Source organism: Podarcis vaucheri (assembly GCF_965113315.1).
Source record: "Podarcis vaucheri genome assembly, chromosome: 6".
Taxonomy (NCBI): Eukaryota; Metazoa; Chordata; class Lepidosauria; order Squamata; family Lacertidae; genus Podarcis; species Podarcis vaucheri.
The window spans coordinates 78330233-78342450 of NC_138764.1; the positions used below are offsets into that span (position 1 = coordinate 78330233).

At 42.9% G+C, this 12218-nt stretch overlaps 1 protein-coding gene across 4 annotated transcripts in view; it reads left to right on the forward strand.

The window, feature by feature from the left end:
- Positions 1–12218, forward strand: part of RALY (RALY heterogeneous nuclear ribonucleoprotein) — a 206819-nt gene that overhangs the window by 173273 nt on the left and 21328 nt on the right. For all 4 annotated transcript variants that reach the window (XM_082226476.1, XM_082226474.1, XM_082226473.1 and 1 more), the window contains one exon: positions 5293–5365. In XM_082226476.1, coding sequence (XP_082082602.1) covers positions 5293–5365 — 73 coding nt within the window. The remainder of the gene's footprint in view (positions 1–5292; positions 5366–12218) is intronic.

Consider the following 12218-nt stretch of genomic DNA (forward strand, 5'->3'; position numbering starts at 1 on the left):
AAAGGAAATATGAGTTAGAGTCACCCTCTTTAGGTTGATTCATTCTTAAAACAGTTAATCTCTATTTCATCCCATCCTTAGCTATTCTGTCATCTGAGTATTTTAAGCCAGTGGCAAGCAAGATTAGATTTTGCCCAGCTGCATCTAATATCCCTACCTCTTGGAAGGATTAATGATCCCTGTCTCCTAGAAGGGTCATTAAGAGCAGAGCTTTTTCTTTTTCAACCAGAACTCACTGGAACTTGGTTCTGGCACCTCTCAGGTGGGTGCCAGTGCCATTAGAAGACAACAGGGGAGGCTTTCATGGTGAGTTCCAGCACCTCTTTTTCTAGGAAAATAGCACCAAAGAAGACACATTTCCCTGGGAGTAAGCCCCATGGAACTCATTTTTTAGTAGACATCTATGGGATTTCACAGGAAGATAAAGAACAATGGGTTGGAAAAGGAAGAGTTCAGCTAATCTGACAGAAATAATTTTAGGCAAAGAAGAAAGTTGTATTTTTCTGTTCAAATGAATTAATAAATGTAAGGTGGAGACATAGAAGGCAAGAGAAGTAAATATTAGGTCATGACCTGAAACTTAATCTATTTTTGGAAAATACTGTTCCAAGACTCTTTTAATGTTAGTGATTTCTTGCAAGTCAATGAGGGGAGATCATTTAATATAGTGAGGCTGAGAGCTGAGACATAAGTGTCACCAGTTCAAACCTAAGCATGTCTACTCAGAAGTAAGACCTACTGAATTCAGTGGTGCTTATTCCCAGGTCAGTGGAGTTAGATTGCAGGCTAAGGTTCTTTCACCAGCCCACCTTGGGTCTTCTGGCAAGCATAAAGTATGCTCCTTTAAGTGGTTTCTGAGCTTGTTAATTGTGTTCACAGTGACTTTTGCTAGTAACTGTCTCTTGGGAAAACTCTTTTGAGAGTTGGACTTTGTTCATGTCTATGCTATGCTTTTCATGGAATGTATTTTTTTTTTACTCACTTTCAGTGTCTCTTGAAATCTTTGATTTTTAAGCTCATGTCAGAGCAATCCAACCAGATTCAGGTGCTGGCAGCAGAACTTTCTGCTTGGGTGTTTTTCACATACTGTATCTTGTTTCCCATAGGGGTTTAGCATTAGTTTACCAACTGCAGGGGGAGAAGGGTTTGAAAGTTTACCTGCTAGAGGCATCACAACGATTTGGGGAACAGGGGAAATTACACACACACACACCCAGAGTACCCCACCTTCTTGGTTATTAAAACAGTAACATTAAATACAAATGAATTAAACATAATATGTACCTATGGATGGAGATAAATTTAATTCAGTTCATATTTGCAACTGAATTACCTAATTTTCACTTTCTGAAACAATACACAAAACACAGCCATCCTTCAAAATTCATCCTTGGCTGAATTTTGTGATAAAGTTGTCCAGGCAAGTAACATGTGCAAAAATGCATGCATTAAAGGAAAGTGTTAATAAAAATGCATATATTGGTGAAAATAACATACAGAAATGCATTGTATTAGGTAGAATTGCCTTGCAAAAATATGTACAGTGAGCAAAATTGCATACAAATTTTTATATTTATGAGAAATTCCCACTGAAATGCTGATGGAATCTTTTTAAAAAATCAAGATTGCAAGATGATGTGGGAATAGAGAGAACAGAACTTAAGGCTGGAGAAATGAGAAGCTGAGAGAATCCAAAAAATTGATATGCTTGTCCACTCCTAAATGTAGCTTGGCCCAAGCAAACTATTACAACGTGGGCTGCACAATAAGGTGGTTGTGCCTTTCTGCATTTTGACTGGTATTAGGGAAACAAACTTTTCACATTTGTCTGAAACTTCCCCAGCCAATGTACTGGAGGGTCCACCCGCAATAGTGACAGCATCTAACTCGGTATCTGTTTGCTTGAAATGAATTGTTTCTTACAGTAACATTTTTATTTTTGTATGTGTGCAGTGCTTTGAAATGTCACCCGCTGAGCAGCTCTTGTCACCAGGCATAAACTGAGAATTGTTGCTGAAGATAGCATTCTCCATCAGAAATTGGCATTTTTGATCTCCCAGTAGGTGGTGGCGATATTGAAGGCGGCAGGAGTGCTAGACACGCCTGTGCAGAGGCCCAAAACCTATTCCCACCCTGTGCAAAGTCTGGCGTAACAACCTGAAATGAGAACTCAGAACATTTTGCTATCCTTTTAGAAAACAGATATTGCCATTGTATTATAAATCTTCCACAGACAGAGACACACACACACACACACACACACAACCAGTGTGTGGCGTGTGGTGGGGGAAGCAGTTCTCCAAAGCAACACACAATGCTCTCTGGTTATCACCTTATTCTTATGAAAACCTTAAGCAGAACTGAAATGCAGCTTGCAATTTATTTTTATTTATATGCTGCTTGGGGGAAAAAAATTAAGCCTGTAAGACCTGACCCCACCCCACCCCCACCCACCATGGCCCCCTCCACCTCTTCCCCCCTTTTCTTAATAATAATAATAATAATTTATTTATACTCTGCCCATTTGGCTTGGTTTCCCCAGCCACTCTGGGTGGCTTTCAGCACAATATTAAAATACAATAGTCTATTAAACATTAAAAGCTTCCCTAAACAAAAGCTTCATAATGTAACACTAATTTCTCAACAAATGAAACTGATCTGTAGAAAATGTAACTTGAAAAATAGAGACACTGCACATATTTTTGCAAACCAAGAAATCTTTAATAAAAAATACATTTTTAAAAAAGCCTGTAAGCAGTTTACATAAAATAACATGAAACCTTCACAAGAAATAGCAATGAAAATAACAAGACTTTGGAAACTGACAATGAAATCGCCAAAATGTAGGTAAAATCAAGAGTTTCAAAAAATAAAATGGAATAAAATTACAAGTCTGGGTAGGCTCGTTTTAACAGGCAGTGAAAACAGCTCTATGACTGGGCCTCCCTAATGTCAATAGGCAGGGAGTTCCAGAGAGTAGCTGCTGCCACACTTGCAATTCCTTGCAAGTGCAGAACAAACATTATATGGAATGTGTAAAAGTGCCAGTTCTGCATATAAAAGCAATTGAGTGGGCACATATGGGTAAGACGACCCTTCAAGTAAGCTGGTCTAAAATTGTTGAGGGCTTTATGTACTAATAGTCACACCTTGAATTGGGTGCTACTTTGCATGCATAACACCAGGGACAGGGCTGCAATGAATGGCCCCACTCATGTGCTCGTCTTGCCTGCGAGTATAGCACCTGACTAGGACATGCGCTTCTTCTGTAGAGCAGCAACTTTGCAGTGTTTCCCCCAAATCCCTCATAAACTCTGTTGTGTCTCCCTGTCATGACACACGCAGGCACCCTTATCATGTTTTAAGTCTCCTTAGCTTTGCAAGGAAGAATGCCTGTGATCTGTGGTGCTGTACCATTGTGCCGGCAACTTCCCAGTGTGTTGGGGGTGAGGTGAAGCCGGAAGGGCCTTGTGGGGTGTTTCATCAAGCATCCGAACATTTTTCAGAAAACAGGATGGCAGGGTACATCACCTTTCCTTATGCTTTGCTTCTAGAAAGCGGTCGGCATCTTTGTTCGCAGAGTTACTTTGGTTTCCATGCAGACGGCGAAAAATTGTCACACATTTCTATCCTCATGTATATCACACACCCCTTCAGTACAGAGGTTTGGGAATGAACATTTCCTTGGCAGATCAAAAAAGCATCGTTCTCCCCCATTGTGGGAGTTGAAGACTGTCCATGAAATCATGCTGGGTGACTTCAAACATGTGTCTGCACCCAGCACAGCCTTTAGCCTCACCTGAATGGAAGCAGGCTCAGAGGAACACAACTAACATCTCCTGTATGCTCTATATTTGGCATTCATTTTACAGGAGGATGAAGGTAGACAATGATTATAAGCTGAGAGCCATGTAATGTGTTGGCTTGGATCCAGAGATGTTTTGCACAAGCAGAAAGGCACTTCTGCATGAGCAAGACCGGCTGGCCAAATTCTCCCCATTCTCCTTCTGACTCCCTGTTCCCAATCTCATGCTATCCCAGAGGCAGGGCTGGCTTGCCCGTGAGGTGGGCTTAAGCCTTAGATGACAGAACCCTGCAGAGCAGTTCCCCCAACCGTGCCCCACCCGCCACTGCCACTGCTGGAGAAAGGAGGAGGAACAGCAGCGGCTTCTGGCAAGATCTCACTAAACTCTCACTTGACCTCCAAGATGTCACCAGAAGCCACTGCCGTGCAAACCCAAGAAATGAGGCTTCAGTGGAGGGGTGGTGGAGGAGACAGCACCTTCCCATTTCACTACAGGTGGCAGACTAGGATGGGCCACCTGTGCTTAGAGGGTCCCTAGGAGGCTGGAGGAGCTATAGTGCAGGAAGGAACAAGGAAACCCCCATTACATGAGTAGAGTTCTGCTTAACAAGGTGGGGAGAATAGAGAGAGGGAGACCCATTTCAGTTATGAACAAGAAACCATGGTTTGCTGTTGTGTAACACGAGCTATAGCAAGCTACAGGCCCGTGTTGTCCATCCTTCACTTTCATTCCTCCTTTGCACATGAGAGGAGGAAATAGAAGTTTCATTCCCTGTTTCCAACAAGCCACATTTTCAATTTCAGGTAAAGATGCACCTCTTTGCCCAGGCTTTTGAGGAGAAGCAAGGTGTATTGGGCGTCTGAATTTCTGTCGCTGCTAGTGGTTTTATTTTTAACTAATTTCATTTTTGTTTTGTGCTGTTTTGATCATATTGTTTAGATCTGATCTTCCAACCATGCGTGCACTCCTAATCCTTTGAACTCTTTCCCCTTCTCTCCTCTCTTTTGTGAAAGCTAAAGTCAGGAGATAATCTTCACAAAAGAGTGGAGGGAAAAGAATTCACGAGCGCTAGGAGTGCAAGATTAGGAGATCAAATGGCCTTATATCTCTACCAGTGCTTAGATGTTTACTAAACTGCAATCATCTCAAACAGGTTTTGGCAATATGGAAATATATTTACTTTTATTTAATGAATTGATTAGTCACTTAAAAGGCAGGTCCTCTGACAGCTCTAGCTGACATATTTGCTGCGGGAAACACCCCAATCTATACATATACATTTTATACCCTTCACAAAAGGAAAAAGGCTAGTACCTCTTTGTATATGTTTGTTTATTTGCAGGTATGGAAATAGCATAAAGGTATGCAAATAATAGTACAGATGAAGCTTTTTTAAATTAAAAAAAAGACTTTGATACAAAAAAGTATGCATAAGGGATGGGAAGAGAGCAATACAACAGTAATTCCAAATTGTTATTTGCTGCAGATATAAACATGGCTGGAGAACCAAAGCCCAACAGACCCAAAGGCCTGAAGAGAACAGCATCCGCCTTATACAGGTAAGTTATGTTGTTGTGATTCCCACCTAATGAAATGAATCTGACAAGCGTGAACAGGGATATTCAGGAAATACAGTCTATATATGTCGTGCTGTATGGGCAGGAATGGGGAACTTCAATTGCAGCCCCCCAGGCCTTTCTATCTGGCCCTAAGGAGTCTCTCCAGCCTGCATCTCCCCTCTGCCCCCAAGCCGCACTCCTCATTAGTCCTACTTCATACCTTCTTTTAATCCATTTGCTTGGCTGAAACACAATCCAGAATGCCTCTTGCTTGCCAAGGATGGAGCAGAGGGGTGTGTAAATGGGTGCAGAAACTAGTTTACTGCACAAAGGTAAAATTCATGTTTGTTGCGCCTCTGGCCCTTCCCACCATTGGTATGTGGCCCCTGAAAGGTTTTCCAGACAGGAATGCAGTCCTCAGGTTGAAAAAGATTCCTCACTCCTACCCAATAGAATATGGGGTCCGGTACAGAATAGGGGCTGACTCATTTTTAAGCCCAGGTTTTGTCAGGGGTTGGACTGAGGAGGAATGGTGGGAGCTGCCTCCCCACTTTTTTCCTGAACCTTCCCAAGGGCAGGAGGACAGTATTGATTTAGAACAGTGGTTTGCAGAGGGGCATAGTCCGGGGGGGGGGGAAGCTGGGAAATACTGGTTGAGGAACAGCTAGAAGAGGAAACGCCAGGAGAGAGTCAGCTGGTAGATTCAGTATCCTTGGAAAGCATTCCTGATCCCCCTTCGCCTAAGACTAGACGGGTTTTGAGAGTGATGGAACAGAAAGTGCAGCGGCAACAAGATCAGATTACCCGACAGAGAAATGACATAGATTAATGGGGACGGAGGGGGTGAGCCTTTACTGGAAGCAACACCATTTCTAGAGAGATATGCATTCCTTTGTCTCTTGCTGTGATTATTAAAGAAGCTGACTGGTAAGAACGCTCCTTTTGTTTGATCTGGATCCCCGAAGCCGGACAGGTTTAGAGTTTGCTCTCAAAACTGCTGTAAGAGTTTTGTTTCCCCATTAACCAGGGGGAATCATTTTGGGTTTACAGCAGTGGATATCAAAGGGGGGGTTACTTGGGGAAGGGGACTCAACTACACAGGTCAATTTATAACGTTAAAAATGCATTATTAAAAAATCTGACATCAGATGGTGCTGTAGAGCAGAATCCAAAGTCAATGGCAGATTGCCTTGGGAGTGGGTTCCCCCTTCCCCCTGTAACTTTTTTTTTATAGCGTTTTTTATATCTGTGTAGAAACAGCCTAAGAGGCAAGGGGGTGGCAGCAGGGTGCTGGAGGTGTAAATAACTATTGGACATTGAAAAGCCAGTATCAGTGGATCAAGTTTGTCCATTTAATTGAAAAATATTAAACTACAGTGGTACCTCGGGTTAAGTACTTAATTCGTTCTGGAGGTCCGTTATTAACCTGAAACTGTTCTTAACCTGAAGCACCACTTTAGCTAATGGGGCCTCCCGCTGCCGCCTCGCGATTTCTGTTCTCATCCTGAAGCAAAGTTCTTAACCCGAAGTACTATTTCTGGGATAGTGGAGTCTGTAACCTGAAGCGTATGTAACCCGAGGTACCACTGTAAATAGTTTTAAATGTGATCAAGTGAGCACATGGAGGAGCAGGGTAGTGGACGTCAGGTGAGAAAAAGTAAATGAAAATGGTAGAGAGAAGTGTAGGAGGAGGAATAACTGGTATATGGAAGGAGCAGGAGAAAGAAATAAGAGCAGGTAAGTTTTGGTTTCAGCATGGAAGAAGAGGGGAAATGTTGAGCAGAGTGTCAGGAGGTGGAGAGCCAGTAGCAAGGCCCTAACAGAGCATCAAGATTGGAGGAGGAGAAGTGCTGTGAATTTCTAGGGTTGGTATAGATGAGATGTGTGCAGCATTGCTGCTTAGACAAGAAGGGAGAGAGCATGAATTTACAGTGGCTGAGATCATCAGCCACACACTTTTTTTGTTCTCCACCAAAGGCTTTCAGCTGTACCTGAATATGAGTGAAACTATCAAACAGAGGCACTGAGCCAGGGGTGTGGATGTGCGGGGAGGAGAAAAGTATGTTGGAAGAGCGGGACAACAGGGACAAATTGAAGGTAACAACTGCAGCATCTATGGAGCAGGCAGAAGCAGAGGAGGAGAGGAGAGATAGTAGAGGGCAATGTTTCAGAGAAGGCCACTGGCTCAATGGAGAGGAGCTCAGGGAAGGAGTAGGGGGTGGGATATAGGGAGGGTGGACCGTGTGTAATGTTGAAGAGTCTAAGATGGTGATTGGGCAGAGAGAATCCCACAGCAGAAATGTCAGATGCAAAGCAGTTCCAGACGAAGGCAACATCAAGAGAGTGCCCAAAGCAAAAGCACATTCTGGAGGAGTTGTTTGGTTTTTTATTCCTGTTCAAAAGGTTGCTTCCTTATTGGCTAAGTGAATATGTGGAATTATTAGGAGGGGAAAGTCAGCATTCACTTTACAAAATGTTCTCTTTCAGCTGTCATATCTGTCAAATACCAACTGCTATTGTGCATGAGCTACTAGTGTCACTTAATGTCAATTATCAAATACTGTTCAATATCAAACACTTACATTAAGTACACTATGTTTGATGCATAATATTAGAATATTCAGTCATCAGAATCCCCGGTGGAAAGTTCTGAGGAACACTTTTTTGCCAAATCAATTTTGGCTTGTTTCTCTACAAAATTACTCCTCCTCATCTCTGCAAATAAATTTGTTTTTTGAATCAGCTAAAGGGTAACAGATGACTGCTTGCCGTTTTTCTTTTTTAAAAAAGGTGTATATTTAATTTATATGCCACTTTACAGCTCTCATCAAATTATCAAAATAAAACAAACTAAAAACAATTCATTGTAAATGTAACGAATTTGAATAAGGCACCCTTATTCAAACTAGTCCACAGCAAACTGTTGACTAGTGATTGCATGGTAATAGTATTTGCCAACATACATACATGCATACTTTTATTTGTATGCCGCCTTTCCATAGTTCAAACCATGCACTTAGCTGCTTACGACATGAATAGAAATTGCATAATTGCAAACATAACAAAAGTAGTCATATTCCTGTCTGTATGCTACAGATTACAGGCGCCAATGTGGTTTGCAGTCTCTCCATATTGGAATTGTAAGTGCCAAATGGACTTAGTCAGCAAACTCAAATTTCATTGCAGTTTGGAATGGAGGGCAAGGTACACAATTACCGTATTTTTCACTCTATAACACGCACCCGACCATAACACACACATAGTTTTTAGAGGTGGAAAACAAGAAAAAAAAATTTCTAAATGAAACAGTGGATGTATGATTTTTGTGGTTCATGCTGTGGCCACAGACATGTGATCTGACGGTGAGTTTGGGGTAGCCCAATGCAAAAATCCTGAGGATCCATGTGGATCTGTGCTTTGTAACCACGTTTTAAGTGGAGGGAAGGAAAAGCACTCAAGGGACAAGGAACACGCGTGGGGTGGGTGGAGAAGGATGCTGCTAATAATGCAGGAGAGGGGTATAAGAGGAGAAGGCCCCTCTCCTCTCCCACTTTGCTCCTTTAAAGGCTCTGCTTCTCTCCCTCCTCCCCGGCTTGCTGAAAAACTTTGCTGCTATTAAGCCAGCTGAGTGGGGAGGAGAGAGGGACAGAGAGCCTGCTTGCAAAAAGCTTTGCTGCTATTTAGCGAGCTGTTCTCTCCCTCCTCCCCGGCTCGCTGAAAAAACAGCTCCGGACTCATGTAAGCGGCTCCTCTCCTCTCCCGCTTTGCTCCTTTAAAGCAAGCAGGTTCTCTGTCCCTCTCTCCTCCCCACTCAGTGGCTCTTCTCCCGCTTTGCTATTTCAAAGCAAGCCACAGAGGAGGGAAGAAAGGGGAACCATGGATCCTCTGCTCACGACTGCAGCAGATCCCCCCGCCATCCGTAGGCATTCGCTCCATAACACGCACAGACATTTCCCCTTACTTTCTAGGAGGAAAAAAGTGAGTGTTATGGTGCAAAAAATACGGTATTTGCTGGTATAATCGTGGTGCTAGTCCTGCAAAGGTATCAAGGGTTCTTCAACCTTGGGTTCCCAGATGCTGTCAGACTGTAGCTTCCCTGATCCCTGATCATTGGCTAAGCCAGCTGTGGATGATGGTGTTGTAGTCCATCAGCATATGGGAATCCAAGGTTGAAGCCGTCTGCTTTAAGGGAAGAAGATGTGATCACTTTTATCAATTTTTTTCCTGGGTTCCTAAAATTGATAGTTCTGCATAATCATTGTGCCAATATGGGAGAGGTAGGGATTTTGTGGGTGGGCTGGGGAACAATCTCCCCATCTCCCCTAAAAGAAACTCAGCAAGCAGATAAACTCTGCTTTCATCCTTTGCCAACCTCTGCTTCTTAATAATACTCTTGTCAATATAATCTCTTCCACTCTGCCTCTTTCATCGTATCATTAATTCAGGTAAAATCTTAGTAGCCCCTTTAGCACAGCTTATGCCACTTTGAAGAAGCCCATCTGAAGATTAAAGGGAAGTCCTGGCACTCTTGTTTTTATTACCCACCAAGCTTTCTTCTCTGCCCAGGCTGGTGTTTTGGCCTCATCTTAGTTATTATGTTACCTTCAAGCAATGGTACACACATCAAACACTGCCGTATCACTTGTGTTGTTAAGGGAAGTACGGTGGGGGTGGGAGACCAGGGAAATCATCTCTAATAGTAAATAAGAAAGGGGGAAATGGTGTGCATTTAGAGAGACAAGGTGAGAGGGTCTTTAGCTGCTTCCCATCAGAACTCACGGAAATATGAGCACAACACAACATCTTCTTCCTGGATAAAGAGGGGTTTAAGTTCTGGTGGAAAAGTATGATATTTGGCAAATATGTATGAGTTGCCTTATACTGAGTCAGACCATTGTTCCATCTAAATCACTACTGTCTACACAAACTGGCAGCAGCATTCCAGGGTTTAAGATGGGAACATTTCCAGCCCTACCTAGACATGTCAGATATGGAACCTGGGACCTTCTGCCCTCAAGGCAAATGCTCTGTCTCTGAAGTACAGGTCTTTTCCCAAGGGATCAAATGCCCAGATAGGGCTATAATAGGAATCGGTTCTCCATTAGACAGAGAGCCAAGCCACATGTGAACAAAATGCCTGTGGTTTGTGAGATGAACCAGCCTCAGATTGGGTGGTAGGGAGAGGAGTAAATGTGCAGTGGCAGAGGGGAGCAGGCGTTTGAAACTAGGGAAAGCTGAATTGAAAGATGTGGTGTTTTGTCCCTAAGTTGCTCAGGATAGGAATGTCCACATTTCTTGGATGCAAGTGACATTTACTTATGTACATTTTTCTAAAAAAAAAATAATAACCAGGATCTTTCAAGTTTCAAGTTTGTGGGCTACAAATAGAAAAGGGAGTAGTGCAAACGCTGTTATTTATCTTTAGACTTCAGAGCTAATAGATCAGTTGACTGAAATTGCAAGCAGAAGCATGAGATAAATACCTCTTCGCTTCTTTCCTTCTCTAAATGGCATCTGAATGTGAAGCCTGTCAGGCTGTAGGTCACTTTGGTGGACACAACACTGACCCCTTTATTTTTCTCTAGTTGACTTGCAGTGGATCAGTTGTGATCCACTGTTCTTTTTCTCTTGCTCATGTAGTGCCTCTTAATTATTTACTGGTAATTATCTACCAGGAGCAAACTAAATGCAAAAGAAGCAAATGAGTGCAAATTTGCTTAATTGCGTGATTTATTCACATGGCAGAATGGCTTTGCTTGACACAGATTTTGGGTCACCTTGGCACCAGCTTGTTTGTTTATTCTTTCACAGAATACGTGCAGCTCCGAGTGTTTGCCCACACATTTCTTAAGGCTTGCTTATACAATCAGGCACAATGATCGTTATTTCAGAAGTTATCCCAGGGCAACATTCCCTTTCTACCTAAAAAAACCCACAAATTCCAGAGTGTTTCAGCAGCACACTCTTGCTAATAATCTGGAGTAATTTATAGGCCACCATAGGAAGGTTAGAACATAAAAAAGCATAAGAAGATCTCTGCTGGATCAGGGCATTGCTCCACCTAGTGCAGCATCTGATTCTGATTGTGATCTTCCAGATCCTATGGGAAGGACACAAGCAAGAAGGACTTAAGCACAACTGTACTCACCCCTCCTACAGATGCATCCTGTCTCCAGTCATGGAGGAAGAGCATAGCCATTGTGGCTATTAGCTGTTGATCACCTTGTCCTTCATGAATTTGCCTAATTCTCTTTTGGGGAGACCCAAAAAATATCTACATGCTGCCTAGGGAACAACTTGCACCTTAATATCAGCAAGACAAAGGTGATGGTATTGGACTTTCGGAGGCAGAGAGGAGAACTAGCACTGCTGTACATTGGGGAGGGCTGTGTGGAGAGAGTCTCTTCCTTTAAATTCCTAGGAGTTCATCTCAGTGAAGACCTTACTTGGAAAATCAATACAACCCAGGTGGTTAAGAAAGCCCAACAGAGACTCCATCTCCTCAGAGTATTGAGAAAGAATGATGTCAATCAACGGTTGATTATCTCCTTCTACCGGTCCACAATAGAAAGTGTCCTTTCATACTGCATCACGGTGTGGTACGCTGGTTTGACATCAACTGATAGGAGGTGCCTACAGAGGGTGGTGAATACAGCACAAGATATTATGGGCTGTCCCATGAATCCGCTGGATGACATCGCGGAAGAATGTTGCCTCAGGAGAGTGAGGAAAATTCTCAGGGATGATTCACACCCTGGCTGGCACTTTCTTGATCTTCTGCCCTCGGGCAGAAGATATGAAAGCATGATTAGTCACACCAACAGGGTAAAGAACAGCTTCTATCCGTGGGCTG